Below are 26679 nucleotides of genomic sequence, written 5' to 3'. Positions count from 1 at the left end.
TTAATCTTCAGGCACAGAGATAACTAAAATGTGTCTTTTAGCTGCAAGAGCCAGAAAGTCAAATTTAAACAAGCTTATGTGAAAACAGACTGATTTATTGGTTCTTGAAATGGGAAAGTCCAAGTTTGGGTTCAGGGATGGCTCAATGTCACTTCTCTAAGACTGCTATCAGCAGTGTATCTTTCTCTTCCTGTCTACTTGGGCCTCCTCTGTTTTGACATGATTCTCGGAGAAACGGCCACCAGCAGCACCAGGCTCATACCCTATCATCACCTGAGGAACAACAAACAGAAAGTACAGGTCTCTTTCCCAGGAGGTCCAGTAAGAGTGTGTGGGCTGGCGCTTAATGACTGTGACTGTCAGAAATCCACTCCTGAAGAATCCTTCTGGGAAGGGGTTACTGTACTCCCATCCAGGTCGGAGTCACCTGCCCCACGTGGAGCCACGGGCTGGGGTCACTCCTCACTGGAAAGCCGTGTGTGTCAGAGCGGGAGGGAGAGTAAATGTGGGCAAGCAAAAGCAAGAGATGTCCACCCCACTCACTCTGACAATTTCTATGACCACTTCAGACCCTATCAGCACAGTTTCTAGCCTGCTCCTAGAGTTGTGTCTGCCTCCAGAATACCTATAAGAATACAAATAACTGTTTTTGGCAGCACAGAGACTCCAAAACAGAGACATTTCATTTATCCATAGTGCCTTAGACTCTTTTCAGGCAACTAGACAAAAGGTATATTAGTCAGCTAGGGCTGTCATAACAAAATACAACAGGCTGGTGTCTTAAATGACAGAAATTTATCTGCTCACAGTTCAGGAGGCTAGAAGTCCAAGATCAAAGGCGTTAGCAGGGGGGTTTCTCCTGAGGCCTCTCTCCTCTCTGCCTCCTCCCAGTGTCCTCACATGGCCTTTCCTCTAAGTGTACATTCCTAGTATCTCTTTCATTTCTTATAGGGAAGAACTGGGATAGGACCCCATTCTTATGACCTCATTTAACCTTAATGACCTCCTCCAAAGCCCTATCTCCAAATACAGTCACAATGGGAGCCAAAACTTCAATATATGAACTTGGGGAGAACACAATTCAGTCCATAACAAAAGGGCAAACATTTTCATTCTTTTACCACTTACTTATAAGAGTAAGATGTGAAGTAACACATTTTGACACTGATTAACTCTGGCATATGGCACTGCTTCAAATATTTTTTCAAGTGTAAGATCTAAAATGTTTTCCAGTTTCCAATTCAAGGTATCTCAGAGGTCACATTCTGATCCCAAGCACAGCCAGAATCCTATTAGTCTTCCCATATCAATTAACCCTACAATTTTTTCCACTGAATTGCCAGATGTTTTTCCTTAGGTCAGCAGGCCACAAACAGACTGCTGTGCCAAAAGAGCATTTTTAGACATGAATCTCTCTCTCACACACACACAAATATTTTATGGCATGCTACATAATTCTATCCCAAACATACACTGATGCTATAGCTAAGCATGGTTTATGGATACAATCTCTAAGTATCACAACACTTCATTATTTGAGTTCCTTTTCCCCCTAAGCCAACATCAATATACAGAAAAGACCAACTACAAACATGTGATATCTGTTAAATGTAACATGGAATATGACACTTAAAAGTGAATTGGTTACTAATTCCTGGAGCTGAGTTTGTTCTGTCCGATTTAAACCAATTTACCTGCTCTAAGGAAACATGTAGAAATCAAAATCTAGAAAACAAAAAGAAAATTCACTCTGACTATAAGTTGCCTAATAAAATCATTCTGACTCATTGTCTCAGCTTCCAACACTGTGCTAAATTCTCCCAGCACTTGTAATACAAGCCTTGCATGAGCTTCTCAGGAGCTCATTATCCCGATCAGTAACGCACCAAGTCACCGCATACCTATTTTTGCCAGATTTGACTTCCAAGTCATATGTTAGAATTCATTTGCCAAATACTGAACTATCCCTTAGTTCCTAGTGTGCAATTAAAAAAGATTTTACAAGTAAAAAAAGAATAGCATAGAAGTCACCTCTAAAATGTTTCCATTTGGAAAAAAAATAGTATCTACTTAACACATTAGTTCCTTTCAACAAGCCTTAGTTTTAGATGACTGGGTAGAATTTGGCATGTCATTCTTGGCATGACTTTCTTATTGGAACCTTGACAAGATCAACACCTCCCTCTTTGTATCGACTAAAACTGGAGTTACCACAAATCTTGGATTACATCTATCTTATTATTTATGCTCAAAAGTTATCCTTGTCTCATAGTCTTTGAGAAAAGGCACACAGAGCAGAGTGAGGGTGCATGAAAGTTCAATCTCTGAAGACTGCGAGTATATACTTACATAAAATGGAGAAAAATGCACTGATAGGGGTTTGAGTTAAAGTGGTACAATTAAAAGTTGTTTTGCATGAATCAGGCTAGTCTGTATTAAGCCTGGGTGTGTATTTATATTTAGCTCTTGCAGAATTAACATAGATGTAAAATAACATTTGGCTCCAGGGTTGGACTTAGATGTTACTGACATTACTTTTATTAACAAAAGGAAAATAGCACTGAGGGGTAATTACTATATACTAGCTTCATGAGGACTTTTTTGGAAATTTTTTTTAAACTGAAAATAAAGAAGATAACATCTCGAATGTAATACCTGACAGATTCTATTATGTTTTTTGTCACCTTTTAGTATATTTCCGAACTACGCATGCTATAGAAAAGGGCAAGGAATTAATCAGGTTGCCGAAAGAGTTGGGTTACACAGCATGCAGAAAGCACTTCAGCTACATTATTTGCACAATTTCTGTAGGGAGTTGTGCAATAGAGGCCTTAAATTTAATATGTCTGGCCCCCTTCCACTTGGACTCAGTTCAAACCCAATGCCTGCAGCTCGCTGGATCCAGAGTGGGAAATCAGTCATTATATTAGGAACGGATGGCAAATGATTCCAATTTACATTCTTCAGCTGGTACGTTTTTAACCTGGAGCAACACCAAATTGGAAAATTCTGCAAGCCGGGCATTCGATCTATACTGCAGTCTAAATACATTTCTAGTTTAAGGAAGTTGACAAGATGATTTTTCTTTAGAACTTGTTTAGCTGCTGTGCCACTGACAGAAATTTCAAGGGCCACTGCATCATCCCCTTCCTGCAGGTCCTTTTGTTTTTCACTGGTGGTGGGAACATGGTGTCCATGCAATTAAACTGCAATGATCTACATAAACAGTGAACTGTCTCCTTCATGCTTACAGGCACATTATGTACACTGAAAGGCTATGCTCAGGAAAGATGACAGTCTGTTAGAGACTGATTTTTTTTTAAAAAATAAAGTAATGCTATAAAAAATGGGCACAGGAAATGAAGAAGCTAGTGATAGAAAAAGGAATGTCAACCAGCTCTTAATCACATGAAAATATGGTTGATCATTTCATTAGCAAAGAAATTAGAAATATAATATAAATGGGTCTCATTTTTTATTCGTAACATCAAAAACTAACATCCAGTGCTGGTGAGGATATGAGGCTATGTACTTTGCTGGAGGAACAATGAATTACTTTTATAAAAGTAATCTATAAATATACATTAAAATTTAGAATATTCATACTCTTTAGCCCAGAAATCTCAATTTTAAGACTATAAAAAATAAAAACAAGAATATGTAAACTTGAACATGCAATTTTAATGCAGCATTATTTGAAGGAGCAAAAATCATTAAAACAACTCAAAAGGCCTCAACAGAGAAATGCTTGATTATGTTATGCTAAATACAGTGACAAGTATGCAACAATTTTAAAATTGGCTCTAGAATATTTCCCTATAATAGTTATATAATGTATTACTTAATTTTTTAAAAAAAAGTTAGAGTATTACATAAAGTGTAACCACCTTTAAAAAAGTAAAACAAAATAAATTCTAGACATGTGACTATGAGTGTGCATTTGTGTATGTGTGTGTATTTAGTGGAGAAAGATGTAGAAGGATACACCCTAAAGAAGTGAAGAGTGTTAACATTTTACTTCTACAATTTGATACTGTTGAACTTACTAAAATAAGTATGCATTATTTTGTAAGTGCTGGTCTCTGCTGCTGGCAGATTGGGCACTCTGTGGTGTCTGCAGCCAGGTAAACCCTAGTGAGTGGAAACTTGTCTTGCTGAGCCCATGCAAAATCCCTGCCATCCCTGACACGATGGCTACTTTGTTCAATGGTGATGACAGGTATTGCTGGGAAAAGAGGCCAACTGGTATCCACAGAACATGTCATCTTATCCACTTGATTATTAAAAATCCTCCTCTGCTGAGGTTACCCTTTGGTGAGCATTCACACAGGACACAAATATCTTCATATTTTTTACCTGCTTTGAGAGGTCTATACACATATCGTCTCCCCAGATCTCCTTGTCACCAATATTTCAATCACGTTCCTTCCAAGTGTCTGAATGTTCCACCAAATGATTAGCTACAGTCCATGGATTGATTTACACTCATCCCTTTACCATTCCTCCGTCTACCATTCCTCCCTCCAAGCAAAATAAACAAGCAATTATACTTCTTGAATTTCTGCCCCGGGGAGGATCTCCCTTCAACACTGTCCTTTAGGAATGTCCCAGAGAGGCACTATAGTGCTATCTCTGTCCACTTTTGTGTGGTGCTTGTACATTGTGCAAAGCTATCTATAAATTAGAACCAAATATTCCCTTCCTCAGTCATTGGTCATGGGGAACTCTCCATAAGGCTACAGGTGTACTGAGGAAGAGAAAATATTGTAACAGGAATGGGGACCACAGACATTCGGGCCACATCCTCATGTAAATTCTTTGTGCCAGCAGGGCCTGCGCAAGTCCATTCTCATATTTACCATTCCTATTTGATGGTGGACTTTTGCTGTGTGAACCCAGATTTACAGTTTGGCAGGTCAGATAATACCCAGTTCATGGTGGGCAGCTCAAGTCACATGATAACTTGGTGGCCCATGGTTAAGCATTCAGTCTCTACTAAGGCCCAGTTACAGGAAAAAAGTTGTTTCTTAAAAGGAGAATAGTTATGCACAGAGGATGACAGGGCTTTGCTCTAAAATCCTAATAAAGACCTATGGTGTGACTCACCTATAGGAGTATGCGAGGGCTCCAAAGAGCATCTCCACCTGGCACTGCTGCTTCAAGCTCCACGGACTGGGTCTGCGGGCTTGGACTAGACAGCATCCTGGACCTGATGCAGAGCCTTCTCTCATACTGGGTCCAACTCAAAACTAGCAGCTCTCCAGGTCACTTGGTAAACAGGCCAGAGAAGCCCTCTCAAATGAGGAATATGTTGCCTCCTGAGTGCAAAAGGCCTCCTAGGCCTTGTGCCACTTTTCGGGTTGCAGGAGGGATCAGATGCAAACAATTAACCTTTACTCTAGAAAAGATATCTCGACAGACCCCACACCACTGGACCTCTAGATATTTCACTGAGGTAGAAGAGAAGTAGTAGCACCCAGAACCCTGCCTTTTATGAGTTTTTGATTAGGTACACCTGATGGTGATATTGTATATATTTCTAATGCCATATTATACAGTGGATCATTAGTACACTCTTTACAACTGGAAATAATCATTACTGTTTTTGAACCTAATTAAATTAAAGATACAATTTCAGAAACTACAGAACTATTTTAGAAAACACATCCTTAACATTCCATTCCTCTAGAACCACTTTCAGTAGGAAGATCTGTATCAGTCTATGTTTCCAGAGAAATAGAACCAACAGGATAGGATGGATGGATGGATGGATGGATGAACAGACGGATAGACAGATAGATATACTGAAATCTACAAAACACCTTCACAGACATACCTAGATTAGTGTTTGATTACATAACTGGCTAGTAAAGCCCAGCCAAGCTGACACATAAAAACTAACCATCACAACAGGTGACAACCAGTAGCCCTCCTTAGAGTATTATGCTTGACTCTTGCCCCAGGGTGAACTTTCCTGAAATAGTCTTGACTTATCTAAAAACACCTCATCTCAATCTAACTTGGATATTTCAGGGGGGATACAAACTGGATTATATATAAAATCTTAAAGAATAAGAAATGAAGAGACCACCCAGGTTTGCCCACTTATTTGGTAATTGAGGAGCTAATGCATGTTTTCCCTCCATTAATATATACCCATCATTGCTGCGTACTCTAACCCTTCCTGGCTACTGAAGTGGAGCTCAGAATGCCTGGACTCAGTTCTTACCCAGCCATCTCCCCTGGGCAGATCACATCATCTCTATGGGCCTCATTTGCAACATCTCAGAGTGAGACTCTCATCTGTACATTTTTATGTTGTTCAAAATATAACATTAAAGTAAGTTTTTAACTGCAGTAATAACCAAAATGTATGGAGCTACCACAAAATGTCACTTTATCTCCAAAGACTACTTGTTTTCATGCAACATGCTTTTGAAAACATGAATATGAAAAAGAATGTACATTCCCATTGGAAGAGGGTGGATGGGTTTTTCTGGAGCAATGCTCTGCACTGTCCATCAGAGGCCATCCGAACGGGGTATGTGTTTCCTTGACTTGATGTGGGTGGCCATGGCATTTGGTAGAGAAACTGCTGCCTTTGCTAAATGAAAATAGAACTGTTTGACCTACTGGCTGCAGAGCTTGTACTCAGAATTTTGCTCCCAGGAGTACACAGCCTATATACTCCTTTCCTATTTCCTGCAGTAACTTAAGAAATAGATTTATAAGTTGCTTGAAGAGTGAAGACTGCTGTTTCTGGAACAGAGGTGTTCTTGTTGCAGAGAAAACTAACCCTTCTAGGCATTAAGTGCTTCTCTCTAATGCTCTGAATGAATGACTGGCTCTGCAACCATTAGAGCACGTGCTATAAACAGTTCTGGAGGCCATGATACAAATAACTTTATATCCAAATAGAATGTAGCAAAATATCTCAAAACATAACCTCTTTGCCTCTTACAGTAAATAAGTTTCTGTAACAAGACAAAATGTAAAAACATGGAATCGGCCATGAACGTGAGACCTGCAGCATCTGCCAGCTGTGTAATACTGGGCAGTTCACTCAGTTCCTAAGTTTCAAGTGTCTTGCATAACAGTGGTAATAATAATGTCTACCTCTAAGTATTACTGACATAATCTAGAGCTAACAGTGTACAGGAGAGAGATTTGTAAACCTCACAATTTGGGAAATATTAACAATCCTCTCACAATCTTGCACTCTTATAAGGTCAGAACAGGTTATACAAGAAGTAGATGCTACTGAGAGTACCTAATCACAATCATTTCTCCTTAAAATGAAATTAGAATTTCTCAGACATACCAACAGAAATCCACAATCAGGAAAATGGTAAAAAGATTATGAGTCCTTTGTACAAAGAATACATGATGAAAAAGTTCAGCATAGTGCTTAAAACACGGGTTCTACATATCTGTTCCTACAAGGCAAAGAGAAACTAGCCAGGAGATAAAAGGCTGAGTGCTTCAGAGGACAGAACTAACATTTGTGGAGAAAGCCTGGGGACAGAATTTCCTGGAGGGATGGTCAAGACAGGAGCACTGAGACCATTCTAATATGCAGACTGCCAGGAATGTCAGGACTTGGAACAGACACCTCTCAGTACAGACAGCATCTGTTTCTCCAGTTGGTTCTCAACCTGAAATTATAAGGAAAACAACATGGAGGCAGGAAGGGATCTGACTCGATGATGATTTTTAGTATTTTGAACTTTCTAGTAGCTAAAGATGAGAAGCTGGACATCATTCTTGATACCACCTCTGAAACAGTTCTCAACATGTCCACCTCTAACCCCACTGGAAACACACTCCCAACTGGCAAGTTTGGTGGGCTTTCTCATGGCACCCCAAATAATGCTGCTGAAACCTGAATATATAACCCTGCTTCAAAGTGAGTGGTTTTCTCACTGCCCTTAAAATCCATGCTTCTTCCCACAGCTGTAAGGCCTGATATTCCAAACTCTTCCTCCCCCTCTAGCCTCATCTCCAGCCACTCACCTGACCAAGATCCTGCTCTGAAGATCTTGACCTTCCTTGAATATCCCAAATTCCTTACTGTATCAGCACCTTCTCTTTCATCCCTTCCTGTGGAATGCTGGTCTCCTGGCTCTTTTCTTCAGGACAGATTGAAAAGCAATTCCCAGACAACCAATGACTCCCAGATATTTACGGCTTCTTGGTTATTCTCTGTTCCTGCTCTCAAGCTCTACTCCCTAACAGCAAATCTCATAGTGTGTTCAATGATCAACTCAGCTGGGTTTTTATTTAACGTCCTCCTCCTACAAGGAAGCGCCATGACAGCAACGACCATGTCTACTCTGTTCACCATTTTATACCCAACACAGAGCAGAGAGCATGAAATAGTTGTTGAGTGGGAAGATGACTAAGTGTTAAGCGTATTATTATGATAATGATCCATTCATCTACAAGAGTGAAGGCATTTTTAAATCTTGGTGGTGGTTGTTGGAACCTCCTTCCAAGCCAAAAAAAAAGCTAAAATCGACTACCTTCTTCAAATTCTAAGACCAACACTCAACAATGCTGAATTTGTTTACAATCAGCCTCTTTAACTAGGCAACAAGCAACCTGAGACTGTGGACTATGCCATCTACCTTAGACTTTAGATACCTAACACTGGCATCAAATGAGCTTTCAACACATCGATACAATGCTTTTCACCTTTAAACTCAAATTACTGAGATAGTGAAGTTTTAAAATATTGACCGAGCCTATGTTTTTCAAAACCTAGGTGGAGCTCTCAATAATATGCTTGACTGTAAAATGTTACAAATTGTAGCCAAGACAGGAAGAAAATACTCTTATCAATGAGAAATATCACGTCCTTGTAAAAAAAAAATTCAGCATAAACAAAATTCAAAATATAACACATTTCTCTCCACCATACACATGCATTGATGTATCTGATGTTGATGTAGGATACAGCGTCATCAAAGTGTCCATCGTACTTTCACTGGGGAGAGAGTACAGTTAAAAAGGACTCTGGATCCGGAGTGCCTGGCGAGAACCTGTACTCAGGCAAGTTCCTGACCCTCTTTGCAATTCCACGTCCTCTTCTATAAAATGAAGATAACAATCCTGACTTCACCAGCTTGTTGTGGGGCAGCATTTGAGTTGGACTCTAATAATATAAAGAACATCAGTAAGATGGATGGGAGAGACAGGAAGTCAAAAGTCAAAAGAGAATGGAGACACCCTGAAAATAACCTGGAGCCTGGAATGCAAGAGGTGGGGTGGGAAGAAATAAATTAGGATGGCCAAAAGCCTTGCACACCACATACAGACTTTGGATTTTATGCAAGAGGCAAAAAGGATCATTTGGGGCTCTGAGAATGGATGTGGTGGGATCAGAGCTACAGGATAGGAATAGTGATCCAGTGTTGTTTCTGCTGCCCATTCACCTGATGATAACACACTCATCTTCCTCTGTGTAAATTTTCCTTACATCTCTCCTACGATTTGTGCTTCATATGGAATTCATTTCACTGTCAGCTCCAGAGGCAACTATGTGTCTCAGACTTGGCACCCAAAGATTTGCTTTCTCTGACCACCAAGACTGGTTCAGAGTGACATGAGGTCCAAGAAACTGACCAGAGGCAACAGCACTTCTGGTGATACTGTTGAGAGAGCGGTACAGTGTCTTTCTTGCTGGACTCAAATCTGGGAGGCTGTAGGCCTAGATTTGCTGGCCACTATTTCTGCCACCGTGTGGAGCCTGAGAATGAAGCCTACATGGAGGAGAACAGAGTTGAAAGAAGCAAAAAGCTGGAGTCTTGGTGATATTATCTGAGCTGCATTTGACCCACCTAACCCTCAGCCTTCACATGCACCTAAGTCAGTAAATTCTCTTTCCTTGAGTTGGTATTTCTGCCTCTTGCAATAGAAAGAATCCTCAATGATACTGCAGGAACAAAGATACTCACAAACCCAAAGATCTAAGACCAGAGATAATGAAGAGACAAAAGTAAGATATATGGGCTGGGGGATTGTAACTGAGGAAGATTTTCATGATTCCCACTTGTTCTTTAGCTACAAAATTAGCATTATTATTGAACAACACAAGGGGGACTGTTTCTCCCCCTCACATGACTCTTCATAGTCCATAAAGTTGGAATCTTTACAACTGTTTGAGAAAATTAAATACTAGGAAGAGCTTTTACTTGGCTATAAGATACCATCTTTACTTCTCTCTCCCTTCCAAATTATCATCAAATAAAATGTTAACACAGAGGTAGGCTAACTCATTTATTTATACACATTTCTGAATTTTACTTACACTGTTAAGAAGCTTAAATGAAAGAAGGTATAGATATCATGACTAAAAGTAAATCTACTGTGATTTACAGGGACTATGCTTTGTCAGGGGATATATGTAATTGGTATACAATAAATCTTTGCTAACACAGCAAACATGATGCTCAAAGAGCCTAACATATGTTCACTACTTTAATTTTAAATATAATTCATTCAGGGAAATATTTTTTATTTCTATTTAACAGCTGAGAAAACTGAGACACAGATAGGATAAATAACTTGCCCCCACTTTCAATGATGCCAGGATACAACACTGGTAGTGTAGCTGTAGAACCATGCTTCAGCACTACACTTGGAGTCAGTGAAGAAATGAATGAACAGACAGGTGGCCCTCCTTGTTCCCAGGTGGCGGGAAAAACATGGCAACTGGACAGAGTCTCTATGGACTATCTGGCTGCACTGCTCTTCAGCAGAGCCACATTCTTTTAATGTCTTGGTTACCACCCGATTATCAAGGAGACACTTTGGGGAAGCTGTGTTCACTATTTCCAGTCTCCCAGGTACAATTTAGTACACTGAAAAGGCAATTTACTCAAATGAAAACCCTTCTAAATGCTAGCATGGTAAACGAGCAGACTAAGCGCTGATTCTCTATATTGTCTACTGGTAGTGAGGGAGCAGTTGAGTCACTGAGAGAACGAGGCTTATTACCAGTGTGATATCTAGCACCCCTAGCATATTTTCTTCATGTTGAAATGGATGTCAGGCACCACCTGCATGTTTCAGATGAACATCTTGCCCAGGAGCCAGTAATAATTTGCCCACTGCGTATTTATAGTCTGGAGTATTCGGTGGGACGGGTAGCACTGTGATCACTAATCTGACATGAATCAACACTTACCATAATGGCACAGCATTTTCCACTTGAATCTGCACCTGAGTTTGTGCCTCTCAGCTTGCACAGAAGTGTTAATCATATCTCATACAGACAGCAATTTAAAAATCAATCTCTGTGTTCATGGAAATATGACATTTAATTCTTGGCTGATGTCACTATCATGGGAGGGGTAAGATCAATTTCTATTTAAAAATCAGGTAGTTCATGCATTGCATTGTGAAATACCTCATGGGCACAAAATGTCTATCCTCTCTTTGTAGGATGGATCTTAATGAGTTCATAATGATGCTTATTACAGCCTCTGATATGGACAGCTATCTCTTTACGTTAAGATACATGATCTTGAAGGCTTTTCTTGGAAGCATCAGAAGAGATGCTGGGTTGATTTATTTCTTTACATGAAAATAATTCAATTTGCTGATGGAAATTAGAGTCTGCTCCACCCACTTAAAGCTCACATTTCTGTTGCTTCTCAAATTCTGGCAGCATCAACAACCTCACTGTTTACGGGGAGGCTGAATACACCAGAAAAGCACTTCCTGGGCATTTGTCTTGCCCCCTGCCTAAGGTCTGAAAACATTTTGATTGTCTCTTGTGAGTTGGATTTCAAATCCTCAAACTAACCTCTGTTGCCTCCTTTGCCAGAGGATACAGCTATGTTGGATACCTCTTAACATCAATTATACCTGATCACCTTTTAAAACAGGATTTTTCCTTTTTTTTTTTTCTTTTCATTTCCCTAGGTGCAGCTCTGAGTGAAATTTAAAATTTAGCAAGCAGTGTATTGAGCATCTGTTGCCTAGTTTGTCAAACTTTCTCCCCCAGGAGCTGTGTATTACTCTGAAAAGTAATGAGCTCCTAATATTTCACCATTTCTTCTCTGAACTCCCTGATAATGTTCTCATTTTTGTGAGTATGAACTTAAATGTCTATTTACACATAAATGGGGTCATCTACTCCTGACATTCTCATGTTAGTTGATTTGGTCAAGAGGTACTTGAATTTTCTTCGCATTTAATACATTCAGCAAATCTTAACTCTATGTCAGGGCAGCTCAGACTGTTCCGTCCAAGGCTTGTATTTTGAAAGAAGGCTGATGGAACTGGATCCTGACACCCCAACACTTCCTTTCTGAGAAAAGCTTGTAGAGTGGGTATTTTCAGTGTATATTTCTGATCTGGTACCTTGATGAATTCTTCTATTCAGGTTTTCATACATGTAGTCATTTAGACAAAGTACCTTTGCACTTTTCTTCCTGCACCATTGTGCTCAGCCAACTATTGACTATTTCACTGTCTTCTCAGAGTCCTGAGCTAGATTTCAAGCTTCTTGAATAATCTGGCCTAATGCTTTTTTTTTTCAATACCCAGTTGAAAGCGCTTCTTTATTTTCTGACAATGCCATCCAATTTTTGTTCTATTTAAAACTTTCCTCCATTATATATATATATATATATATATATATATATATTTATCTTTTATTATGACTTTTATCAGCAAACTGAACCCAGAAATTCCCAGTGGTTTGGACCCCCTCTACTATGACTCCTTTTGAAGTGGGCTAAGTCAGAAGTTGATTGTTGTTTCAAGGCAAAAAAAAAAACAAAAACAAAACTCAAGAGGGAAAGAGAAGAAAACTATGGACGTAGAGGAGAGGGGGTGATTAGATCTAAATTACAGGTTTTATCCTCCACAAGCCTCAGCCGATTCCCTTCCTCTTTCCTCTGAATCTCATTTAGCAGACCATCAGAGCCCTGTCTCCCTCTGAGTCTTCCCCAGCGATATCCTCCCTTCCTCTTAAACTTACCAACTTAAATCCTGGCAGTATTGTCCATCCCACCATCCTGAGTCATACTATTGAGGTTGTTAAGGCTTGTCTCTGCTACTCCACTAGCTAATGTGCATATAAATTGATAGTTTATTCACTTAATATCTGTGTTGGTTCAGTTCTTTATGCTTGTGTCCAAATGTACAGCTCTTTGCCTGTCAAAACACTGAGTTAAGAGGGAAAAAGTCATTAAATTTCAGTTTCATTAGTATTAGGTTGATGTTTATAATAAGAGCCAGGCTGTAGGCAAAGGAGAAAAGATTCTGTCCTTCTTACTGTCCACATTACACAATAAGACAAGTAAAAAGTTAGAGATGCCTATTTTAGACTGTAAGCCTTTGAGGGAATGGAGAGTAAACTCTTTAAAATACACTGTCTAGCTTTTAGAATGGTAATTGGAAAAACGTTTCCCTTAATAGCACCAATTTTATCCAAGCACAGAGGTTTTACCAGGGTAATGAGCTCTACACCTTTTTCATTATGTATCATTATCAGTAAAAAGTTCTGAACGTATAATTTTATAAACATATGTTTATAGGTATTATTCACATTATTGCTTTTTAGTATATTATATGTATTATAAAACACAAAAATCAAAATTAAAAAGGAATGAGATAAAAACAGATTTTAATGAAACTGTTTTTCCTACAACCTGTTGCACGTGTGCCCAACGATGAAAGCCACATCTATGACCCCCTGTGTTTCTTCAAACATCATAGCTAAAGAACGCGTCCCATCCATTTCCTCTCTGAATGCATCCCAATACCCATTCTCCTCGCCCACCACGGCCCGAGCTTACACTCTCCTGAACTCTCTCTCACCTACACCCTTCAACTCGTCCTCTTTCTTTAGCTCTGTCTATCCAATGCGAGATTACCCGGTGGCCTGCGTGCTCTTGCCAAAATTCCATACTGATCAAGTTTCTGCTCTGCTTAAGCCCTTTAGTGGCTTAGCCTTGCCTACGGGACAGAGTTAAAAACCTGTGATCATAGCACCATCTGTCCTTGCGTTTCCAGGGGGACCTTCCTCCTTTCCCACCTGACTCTCCAGCTATATCAAAGGGCAGTTTTTTGAAGGCATCAGCACTTTATTTTCACCTCTGCATGTAATATTTTCACAACCAGAAATGGTACTTTTTCCTTCTTGTATACCAGACAAATCCCAACATTCAACTTAAATATCACTTCCTTTGCAAAGTTCTCTTTACCTCCTTTTACAGAATTAAGCTCTTGACTTTCTGAGTTCCTGTAAAACTTTGTATTAAATTAGATCATTTATCATACTACTCAAATAATTTACTTCCATGACTCTGAATTTCTAAATGACAGAAATTCTGCCCTGTTCTTTTTTTGGATTATCGCTAGCACAGGTAAGGCATGGAATAAATGCTTGGGCTTTCTTAATAAATCGAAAGGATGGATAAGTATTAATTGAAAAAAGTATAATTTTGGTGGCAGTGAAGAAAATTTTCAAGTGGCCAGTCTGCAATAAACAAACAAAAACATTTCAACCCTATATGGACAAAAAAAAATACCTCTTGCCTGGAGTTTTTAATATTTTCTCATAGCACAAGTTTTATGGTCATTTTCAAAGTCCTGCCTCTTATACTACCCAGTCAACATATTAATGATGTTAATAATAAATATCTGTATTTGCTACGTGTGCAGCACTGCAATGAGCAACTCACTGCAATATCTAACCTAACCATCACACAGCCCTGTGAAGTGAGGGCTAGCACTCTCACTCCATCTAGCATGTACCAGAGTCAATGAGGTTAAAGGGCACAGAGCGACTCTTTCTATACATGGGGGAAAAAAAAAAGACAAGGTTTAAAAGCAGATCTTCAGATGCAGGCTCTTAACTCAAATGTTCTGCTGCCCTCAGGCCATATAACTCCAAATCTTTTTCAGAATGTCTACCCTGACTTCAGTTCCTTCCACTGCTAGACTGGAACATTTCCAGTGTTCTTATGACAGCTGCAAGTAAAATGTGTAATAAATGCAATGGTTTTACATACTGTATGTCCCATAAAGTTTCTAAAACCCAGGAACTCTTTGGAGGTCATCAGACCAGACTGTTTATTTGTAAATCAAATGATCTGTTTTGCAGAATGGCTTGGCCTTATTGCATTTTACTTCTGCTGCCACCACCTCGTGTGGCATTATGATGTGCCATGGCTGAAATGCGTGCTCCTGCAAATGAAGTCTTTTACTTGTTTATATTTGCTTTAGCTAATTCTTACTACATCAGCAGTCTCAGCTGAAATTTGTACTAAATTCCTGACTGCCCAATCATTCTTCATGGATATCATATTAGATAAGCCTTGTAAGTAAGCAGGTGGGCAGGGAGACTGCTTAAAAATGGTGTGTACTTTGTAGTATGTTTGAAATCCTGTTTGTTAATTTTTTAATTACAAAATTACCATCCATAATATATTCATTAAGATATGCAACAAAGAGGAAGCAGGGGAGTAGAACAAGGAGGACTGAATAATAAATATGAAATATAAAACGTGGGAAAAAATCTGTCATTCTGCTCAACTGCATAAAAATACACAGGTGATACAGTACTTTTTTTTTTCTACAGATTTAGAAGAATAAGTCGTTACTTGATAAAGTAGGTAAGTGACTGTTTTAGAAAGTAACCTAAAAACAATTCTGTTCCTCTAAGTGTAGGAATGAAAGACTTTTTACTTTACAAAATTTTAATAGAAACTATCAACAACTCAACATAAAAGCATACTGAAAATAAATTGGATTTCACATTTGATAAAGGAAACATTTTGAAGGCCCTTTTGAAAATGTAAGCTATGTATTTAGGTTCATTTATCATTGTCTCTGTTAAAGAATATTTATTACACTTCCTTACACACATGAAACTGTACTGGTCTCCACAAAGCAAATTAAACAGGTCACCACCTACAAAGATCACACACATATTGCAACAGATACACTGAAAAAAATACCCAGAGCGGTGCATAAATACCAACTTAAGTATCTTAAGACACAGTATATGGGTAATTACCGGTTATCCTGTATTTAGACACTACTGTCTTGATATTTGAGGAATGCCTAGTAACCACATTGTCATCAGGACTTCAGTGGGAACCACCACTTGTACTTTGCTCCCACTCAACCTGGAAAAGCTTTATGGGTAAAAGCAGTTTTTAAGAGGTTCCTGACTTAAAATATATCTTTTCCAAAGAGAACTGTGCTTGGAAACCAAAATACAAAATGAAGGAAGCTAGACATGGAGTAAAAAAAAGAAGAGATATGGAATTAATGAAGAGAAAACACTTAAAAGTATCTCATCTTTATGCAACATCTCATCATGCCAGTGACTTAAACACATACCGCTACAGTGACCTACCTCCCAGACTCCAGCTTTGTGTACATGCTTGTTTACTTGCCATCTCCCCATAGATAACTAAGAGTGCTCTCAAATGTGCATTTTCAAAATAAAGCTCCTGAGCCCACTCTCCATCCCTCAACCTGCTACTTCCCCAGTGTTCCTCATCTCAGTAAACAGCACCACCATCCACCCAATCATAAGTCCTTTGGAATCTGACTCCACAACATGTCGGATCCATGCACTTTCTCTCCCTCTGTGCTGCCACCATTCCTTGTTCAAGCCACCAACACCTCTTGCCTGGACTTCTTCATCAGCCCGCCATCAGGCTGCAGTCTCCAAGGGGTCATCACAACCTTCTCCAGCTTAACTCAGATCAGAGCACATCTCTACTTAACAGGCTCCAATGACTTCCAGTTTAGGAGAATTTTAACGAGACTTCAAGGACTGACATGATCAGATTCCTATTTCTTCCATCTGATTTTTTTTTATCACTCTCCAGTGAAAATCCTGCCTCATTTTTAAAAAACTCCAAATATTCTTGCTTTAAGGCTGTCTGCACATAGCTCTTGCCTGCACCTCAATTCTTTCTCTTGATCTTCACTTGGCTTCCTCTTTCTAGTCATTCAAGTGGTACTTTTTCAAAGAGGGGCCTTACTCCCTCAGCACAACCTTCCCTGACCAATCAATCTAAAATAACCCCCTCTCTATTGACAGTCACTTTCTATAACATCAACCTGTTTTATTTTCCCCACAGCACTTAACACTATCTGAAATCATTGTTTATCACTTTATTAGTCAACTAATATTTAGTAGTCAACAACCCAACTAGTTTGTAAGCTACCTCAAAAGAGCTTTCTTGAGCCCCTTGTTTACTTCAGTATCACCTGGCCCCTGACAGAGCCTCAATATATGGCTGTCACATAAATAAAAGAGCAACACACAGAGTCACTGACTTTATAGGATTCAGAAGATGAAAAGGAGTATGGTAAACTTGATGTCCAATGCTATATGGTCTTAAAGCATATAGCATTGGACATCAACACGGGGGGAGACTTCTGTGCATCAACAGGGGGTGAGTGTCCATCACTAACTGACTAAATTCAACTTATTCAATTAAAGGAACTCACATTTTCAAGTCTGATCTGAATAATAATAAAGGGCTAGACATTCTATTTTAACATGCATTTTGCAACGTGAGAATGAAGCTACAGAATTGCTGCCTGGATTTTTCTTTCTTGTACAATTTATAACAAAAACTGAAACTATAGGGTGGGTTGCTTAACTTAGTCAAGGGACAAACTTATCATTATTGCTCACTTCAGCAGTATCCCAAGTTCCATGGGCTATGCAATTACTTCAGAGATGAGAGCATAAAACTCAACTGCTAAAGCAAGCCAACTTCAGCTGGAGACCACTAACAGCAAAACTGGGTATGCAGAAAAGAGCAATGGGAGGCTGAAGTTGACTCAACTGGAGGACACACATGGAGGTTAAAAAACTGTGCTGAGTCCTATTCCAACAATGCTTTTTGATGTTATTTCCACCACTAAGCTTCACAAAGCCCTCCATTTATTATTTCATTTATTCTAAGAGTTTCGTGTGTGTCTTTAAATTGGAAAATGTAAGGCAAAATATTGTGTGCCCCTGGAACGGGGGACAAGATTCCAAAATATTTCTAAAACTGAAGCCTATGGACACCACCACACAATGGCAAAGATGAGTCGTACACAGATGAGGCTCCTGGAGGTGATCTGTAAATGTTTTGCTCCTAGGTCTAAGCTGTCTCTTCAATTTTATCAACATTACAGTGTTCTGTAACTCTCTTCTGGGAAATATTACGTTAAATTAAGATACGATGTAACAAAAGCTGTGCAACATCTGCAAGAGGATACTTTCAGGACAGAAAGTTCCTGCATGGGTAGCCTAGTTGGGACGGGGTGTGTGGTTATGGAACATATGTGACTGTGTCACCCTTCCTCAGAAATGGACACTGAGTAGCTTACCAGCAGCCAGTCTCTCCATCACGCTCCCCCTACCTGCAAAATCCCATGAGCTCACACAGCACTGCTTTCTCTTTCTGACTGACTTCACTCAGCATAATGTGCTCAAGGTCCAACCGTGTCATCACAAGTGGCAAGATGTCCTTCTTTCTCATGGCAGCCATCATATTATAATAAATATGTATCAAACGAACATGCCGTACACATTAAATTTACCACATGTTATAATATATATCAAGCATATTTCAAAAAGTGTATTTTTAAAAAACTCCTGTGTGAAAGTGGCAAGTACACTTTATTCTTACAAGTTGGGGGCTAAAATTTTATTCTCTAACAACACTGAACGCTCTTCCAAGTCACCACTACACAAGATCCTCATTTAGGACTCATCCTAATAGTAACAATAACAATGACAAAAATAAAAGATATTCAGCCTTCCCTTGGGATTTTGTTGATTTATATTTCTTTATGTGTTCTTTTAACTGAATTTTAAAACCCTGGAGTAAACAAGCCATTCCTTCCATGATCACAGAAGATGCAGAGAACAACCTCATCCCTGGGTGACTGCAACGTCAAAACAGAGCTTACAAATGCTCTGTACGTCAGATGTTTAGGGTTTTCCTCCCCTGTAGTGCATCGCTCTCCCACAATCAGCTGTAACTGGCAACTAAAAACTGCTAGCTTTATTGAGTTGAGATATATCTTATCCCGAAAGAACTTTGGGTTTGATGTTTGGAAATCAAAATATAACCAACCTTTGATGATGTATTATGATGGAAAATTATTTCCCAAATGGGATAATACTTTACTTGTTTATATAAGTAAATAAATTAGATTTTTGGTCAGCAATAACTTTAGCAAAGGAGCTTTTTATTGCTTGTAATTTTGGAGAGGGTTTTTAGGAAATCAATTACTAGTGGCAGCCACTTCTGTCCAAATACTTCCCTCCTCCACTCCCCTCTACTGTGATATCATTATATGTAAATTGGATCCATTTAACCTCTGCAGAAAGACTTGTCCTTATAATAAAATCATTAGACCATAATGGTAGGTGAAATGAAAAAGTGGCAGAGGGAAAAAGGTGTTTGAAAGACATTTATGTAACTCTGAAGAAAGGCTGGTGGCAGTTGCTATGTTACTATGAGCTAGAGAGTCTTATTACGCCTCCAATTTAATATCTAGTAATATGTTTCTTTCAGTTACGCACAGGCAAAAAAGTAGGGCAGTAGACCCTAGGAAGATTTGCAAGTAGGTCTGTCTTAAAGGCTGTGTAAATATATTTGACACTGTGTGTGTGTGTGCGTGTGTGTGTGTGTGTGTGTGTGTGTGTTATTCTCCAGTGCTTCCAATTTGGACAAATGTGACACTGAGATCTGTTACCTAAATATGTATTAGGGTGTACATTTTCTTAGCTTGAGCATTAGGGAAGAGAGACGTATCTTTTAGCTTCTGTCCAGTGATATCGTTTAGGCTTTAAATCATTTCCTTTACATTTTTATTTGAAAGAAGAGAAGCCTAAGAAGAATAATGCATCAATGACTTCACCATCAGACTTTAGGGATTTGACTGTTATTATGCCATGTGCCTTTTTCAAATAATGAAGTTTTTTCTTTTCTTTTCATTTTGGTAGTTCCATCAAACCAGGGTCGCTTTATTGAAAGGGATTCATCTTTTTTTTTTTTTTTAAGAAACATTACTTAGGAACATAAGAATAACACAATGTGAGGCTGATTTCCCCTAAAGACAGAATGGCAATGAAATGAAAAAGAAACAGTGGTGATGGAGAGTCTAACCCTTCCCTGGAATGAAAAGCTCAAGTTAAAGGGCAAAACTAGCCCACGCTTCTTAAGATGAAAGTGATGGGAAGAGGACTGCTATTTTGACCTAATGGGAACTGCAAAGGGAATAATGAGGTTACCTGACCCCACGCTAGTTTGTAAATGACTACTTTGTTAGAGAACAATTCCATTTTCAGCAGCTGTCTACCAATTACATTCTTGACTCACATGCACATGTACACATGTACACACACACACACATACATACAAGATGGTGGCTGGACTTCTCTTCCTTGATAAATCCAAAAATAACTCCATTTCTACCTCAAGTGTTGTTGCAGTGCATTTAGAACAAGTTAATTCAAAATAATCCTACATTATTCAGCCAGGATTTTGCCTTTTCTCTTTACTTATCCTTGTACAAGCTCCTTTTAAAGCATGTGTAGGCATTTGTCTTTCCTCTGCTGTTCATGCAAATTTGAAAAAGATATTTGGAGACAGAAATTTGAGCCACTATTGTGTCTCTTTAGGGACCCTCTTAGGAAGAGAGAAAAATTGTTCGTGCATCACAAAGGCCAGCGAGGCAGATTTTAACCGTGCAGCCCTGTCTGAGAGTCCTCCTACTTTTGCAAATAGCTGTCTTTCCTGTTGCCGTTTGATCTATGTCTTTATGATAACACAATAGCAGTATAAAAACAGGAAAAGGAAATATGAAGATGATTAACACAAACAAGAACCCTGCAACCTGAGGTGGGACTGAAAAGGGGGTGGGGTAGCAAGATGATGGGGCGGAAGTAAGAAAGGAAACCAAATGGCTGTAACACCACATATGCATCAATTGGCTTTATTGATTCCTCACCCTCTCGACACGTCTACCTCCAAAACAGTCAGCCAACTCAAGACTTAATTATTCTCTTTCTAAGAAAAAGAGAGAGTAAGAGAGTGAGAGTGAGAGCAAGAGAGAAAAGAGCCAGAATCTGTTCATAAGGAAAGCGGTCACTGCTGCTCAGGTTTTTTTTTTTGTTTGTTTGTTTGTTTTTTAAAGCACTTAAGGGGTCATTAGTCTAACACTGCAGCAAATGTATTATTCATTCTCCTTACCCCAATTTCTTGGCTAAGAATTTTGCAAGAAAATGATACACAGTTCAGAGAGCTGATTGATCAAGCCAGAAGGAACAGAATTTGGGCATCCTGATAAAATTTTTTCTCCGTCTTTTCCGTTAGCATAAATCAATTTTATTTATGCAGTAACAGTTGAATACTAACTACCCAATGCCATCCGTCAGGACAAAATTGATGACTATACCTTTAGGTTAATATTACTTGAACATTTCATTCTGAATAATTTATACACATTTCTGAGTGTCAATTTGAGATTGTTTATTTGGTTTCTGCAAGTGTAGCTGAACCACAGCTTTTATTAGGAAAAGGTTTCCATCGCTGTTTATTTTGTGCATTAAGGGGGCTCATCCTATTTTGGGGTCTTGATATCATTCCAAAGAAACAAACACGGGACAATGTTCTACCTAATCTAGGGTTGCTGGCAGCTTTTTCTTTTTTAACGGCTTTTTTCTAAACGCTATGTTGTTTTCAGTGGTAAAAACAAACAAACTGGATTATATACAACCAGATAAAAAGCTGGCAAAATAGAGGTGAGCAGATATTTAATAACAACACTGACATGTTGTTTGTGAAGAGGGTGTGAATACACTGCATTAACAGCCTCAACTGCCATTTTCACTCTTCAGCAAATAATCTAATCTGTCCACCAAGACGAACACTTTACCCCATCCTCTCCTTCTGGGTGACTTTCAACGTGTGTATTATTCTTTCAAAGAACGTGATATATTTGATAATCACTCTATTTGCTGCTTCTTCAGTTTTATGGTAATCACCTTCCTACTGAGCAGATAACATGAAAACATGTGCACATTGAGGCTCTGTGCCTGAAATGAATGGTCAATTACAAAATGCTGGTAAGATTTACACAATAAGAAAACAGAAAAGCTTTTTCAACTCAGCTTAGTCAAGATCTTGACCTAAGTCAACCTTGCGTCAGATTGTGTTTCTTCTCGTCAGAAACGCACCCACAGTATCAGTAAAGTGTGTATGCCACTGAGAGGTGATACCTAATTCTGTATTTTTGCACTAATGAAGAGTCTTTCATTTAACTTGAAGATCTATCTACCTACTCGGTAAGTTCTCTTCCTCTCTACCCTCTCCCCACTCTCTATTATACACACGTTCCTCTACTTTTGAGAAACTTTCTCACAAGTAATCATCACAGAGTTTGGTCTCATGAGAGTGTCTGACAACCAATGGAGGAAGCAGCATCTTACATAACGTAATGCCTTAGACATTTGAGGAAAAGAATCATAACAAGGTGTGAATTCCAAATAAATCACTCTCCAGTTTCTGATTTACAAAAACAACATTTCTGCTGTGTTCAGAGTCCTCATCAGCAGGACCCCACAAAGCTGCTGGATTTTGTATGTGTGCACAGAAACAGCACAGCACGAGCGTGCGCGCACACACACAAACACAGAGCTGGAAATGAATGAGAGCTGCCATTCAAAAGAATGTCTTCTGATTTGCCTCAGATATAATTATGATGTTAAAGGAATAAAAATGAAACCTCCCTAAAATGTGAGCACTGATTAAAAAACAGCCCGTGCTTAGCTCTGCTTTGACAATCACCTGTGCAGCTCCATCTTTTAAATACTTTGAATCATTTATTCAATCTATTTATGGAACACTAACTATTAGGAAGACACTATTCTAGAAACCACATAGTTGCCAAGCTGAGAAGTATGAATCCCTAAATGACCTCCCAGTTAAAAGAGGTTGAGGAAACAAATGTTATAGTAAATTCGTTATTCTGTATGCAACATACAGACATGTGTAAATAAACAAAGCCAAATTTCGTAAGAGCAGCATAAAAATACTTCTGAATTACTAGAGGATGATATATTTTACTGAAGGTATTTCTTTGGGCTGTGCTATACCCATTATGCCTAATGTTATGTATTGATTAAAGTCTACATGGCAAGATTTTAATTAAGAAGTTTTGTATATTCTGTATTTCTATGCAAGGATTAGCAGTTATTAGAGTTACATGGGTTTATGAGTCAAAGGTGGAAAGGTACTGTGCATTTTTAAGGGCTTGATTGTGAGAACAGACTCCTAAAGGATTATGCTAAGACTAGACCAGCTGTAGGCAACATCCAACAAATTTAAACATTCTTGATTTCATTTATCATTAAAAAGATGAGTCTCATTACTTTGTAGTAAATCCCAAATTATGTAATCATTACATATGTAATCCAGATCTTCTTAATACTATAATACCAGTGAATATTTATTGTCAATATTAAAAATATTGCTTCATTACATTAATTTGACTTCATCTTGTTAAATGAAACATGCCTAAAATGATACAACTGTTATAAGTTGACAGAAATGTAATTATATACTTATTGCTTATATTTTACTAAACTAAGGAATAGCCCTATATATAGTAATTATTAAAGTTCAGTAAGTGTTCTTAAAAATCAGTGCAACTGAAGCAATAATTAGGACCAATGACCATTTCAATTGTCTCAATTAAATACTTATTTTAAATAATGAATTTTCTCTGCTACCCATCTACATGACTTCTGAAATAAGAAAAAGCCATCATCTTAGATTTAAGTTAAGACTTACCTTGAGGCATATTTTAAAAATCCATCCAGATGAACCAGAACAACTTGACAGGTAATTTTCAGGGATGACCTAAAAAAAAAGACAAGAAAATGCTAGAACTGTTTAGACCAAGTAAACACCTGGATTCTGATCCTTGATAAAACCTCTCAAAGCATCCTAGATTTTTTTCACTGGGCTACAGTAATAGGTGTTTACAAAGCTTCTCAGAAATAAAACCTGTTGCTGATAGACCATTAACATTTTCAGATGAATCTTAATATTGCAGAGATAAACAGGTTTGTTTATGGGCTGGTGGGTACCAAGATAAATTAACGTTGCAAATAGTTCAGGTTGACCCTTTCCATGACTCTGTTGGTGAGATGGGCTTGGTTTGGGTCTACTGTAGGGTTGTTTGGCTATTGTGTGTTGTGTGTGTGTTTTAACGAAGTATAGTTGATTTACTATGTTGTGTGCCATTGTGTGTTCTTGCAGCCCAAGCAGTGCTGAGAACAAGAGCACAAATCTTAAAATTCACACTTACAGTCTAAGGATCTTCAAAACTTCTTGAGGTTATGTAAATGCTCATAGTAACCCTATGAGACACATGTTACTATCTCCATTTTATAGGACATAAGATTGAAGCTTAGAAGCCACATACCTAGTAAGAAGTTAACACTGAATTAGAATCCAGAGCCCCCAGATGACAGAGGTCTGGTCTATCCACTGCAAAGAGCTGCATCTCCAATGAGAAAACAGTTCAGGGGTTTCAAGTTGGAGTCTGGTTAGACAACTGTTCCTCTACTGGCCCACCACTAGAATGAACACCTGAGAATGGTTCCTTGGAAGCAAAAATACCTGATAAAAACGAAGCATTTTATGTAGATTTTAATCTAATAAGCAATATTCGCCTAGCTGACTGCACCATCCATCAGCTGAAGTAGTCACATGGTCATACAATGTTAAAACCAGAACAGATAAGGAATACAATCAAATCCACTCCTCCGTCTAAGTGGTTCCACAGCCACCTTAAGTTAAAATTGTAAGAAGTCATATTTGTTTGCTTTGCCCATATTTCCTTTCGCTAGTGCTGATTTAGGAAAGGGAAATGGAAATACTGTCATTAAAATTTTTCAAATGAGTAAAGGAAAAGAGAAAATATCTGGCATATTACATTCATCTGAGAGACATTCGTATCGTTAAAATGTGAAATCTATCAAGCCTACCGCAAACAATCTGAGATGAGCTGCAAGGTGTATTAATTAATTCCTGGCTGCAAGGAGAACTATTCATACAGTCTACTCTGGGTGTGAGAATTTCCTTCTCCCTTTGATACACCTGAGCCAGAGCACTATCTTTAATACTACCTGGAAGAGTTCTTTAACACATTTTTTAAAGACAATAAATATACAGGAACAAACTGTATACAGTTCACCTAATTTAGTAAACTAATATTTCCATAGTTATATACGAATCAATATATGTATTTGTATAACTGTATTCCACAAGTAAAGTTTTTAAGGTTCTATTTCCCACCTCTCCTCATACAGTTTTTTATTAACATGTATTCTGCAAATATTTATTGTCACCTACCAGACACTGCTGATACAGAGCTGCATAAGACATTTGATCTGCATTTATTAAAAATCTACTATTCCAGAGACTTTTTGGAACCATCAGCACCACGAGGTAAAAGTGAGACAGGTGGAAACAGATCAGACAGTAGAACATGATCACTATTCTTGAGAAAAATATGCCTAAGTAACCAGCCCTTGCTAGAAGATAACTGATATCTCTGCACTGAGGAAAACTTTGGAACACCCAAAAAATTCCTGCTTAAAACTCATTAGTACAGATATCTTTGCCTGATCTTCTCGTGTATACGTCTCTATAACTAAATTGGGCAGAATTTTTTTCTTTACTTTGTAGCCAATAAAGCAAAAGAAAGTTACAGATGAATAATGACACAAATCCATCATTTCAGCACTGAGGGACCAGTCAGAAAGACAGAGATCCTTCTTCCTCCCTCCCTCCACCGCCCTGCTGTCAGTTTTAGCTTGACTCTCAAGGTTAAGGGGAAATGTCCTTTATGCTAGTTTTGCAGTAAAGAGCTTTGTGGAGAACATTTAGCAGTTATATAAGTCATAAATTACAGAAATATTCTCTCACCATGAGAGTTTTGACATGATGGTCCCCTTCACACCTCTCCCTATCGACCTACTGCTTTCAACTGGCACTTTTTAGAAGTCTCTTTTGTACAAAAGTACTGGGTTTTGTTTTGTTTTGTTTTAACTTAAATGGAATCGTACTGCAGACATTTTGTCAATTAGATTTTAATGTCTTAGGTATCCTTTCATATCTGCACACAAAGATCTAATTATTTTAATGACGAACTATTATTTCAAATACAGAAACATTAGAATATGTTTAATCTATTGATATATTTTTTATAATTCTTTGTCAATGCCAGTGATGCTTTTGAATACACAAATGATGTCATCCAAATAGCTTTGTGGATACATTCATAGTGCATGGTTTCTCATAGAAGAGATTAACAGAAGGAGAATTTCTGAGTCACAGTCTAGTGATAGGCACTGATACTTTCTCCCAAAATGGCTCTGCTTATTTCTGCTTATTGTATCAATGGTGTTGTAGACCTGTCTGTTGTCTCACATTCTTATCAGCTCATGAGACTACCAATCGAATGACGGGGGTCATGAACTCATTACTGCTTTAATTTTGCATTTCAGTGATAACTGGTGTCACTGAGAAATTATCTTATAGGTTTGTCATTTCTTTGTATTTCTTCTCCAAATTGTACTTTGAATCCTCTGACCATTTTTTTTTAAAGTTTGTCTTT

The 26679-nt window shown here is 38.4% G+C and overlaps 1 protein-coding gene across 1 annotated transcript in view; it reads right to left on the bottom strand.

Annotated features, from left to right (window-relative positions):
• The window catches only part of LOC116278165 (uncharacterized), a 279304-nt gene that overhangs the window by 190873 nt on the left and 61752 nt on the right, over positions 1-26679 (bottom strand). The window contains exon 3 of the mRNA XM_072958927.1: positions 23844-23912. Coding sequence (XP_072815028.1) covers positions 23844-23912 — 69 coding nt within the window. The remainder of the gene's footprint in view (positions 1-23843; positions 23913-26679) is intronic.

Source organism: Vicugna pacos, chromosome 3 (genome assembly GCF_048564905.1).
Source record: "Vicugna pacos chromosome 3, VicPac4, whole genome shotgun sequence".
Taxonomy (NCBI): Eukaryota; Metazoa; Chordata; class Mammalia; order Artiodactyla; family Camelidae; genus Vicugna; species Vicugna pacos.
This window is presented reverse-complemented; position numbering and strand designations above follow the sequence as displayed.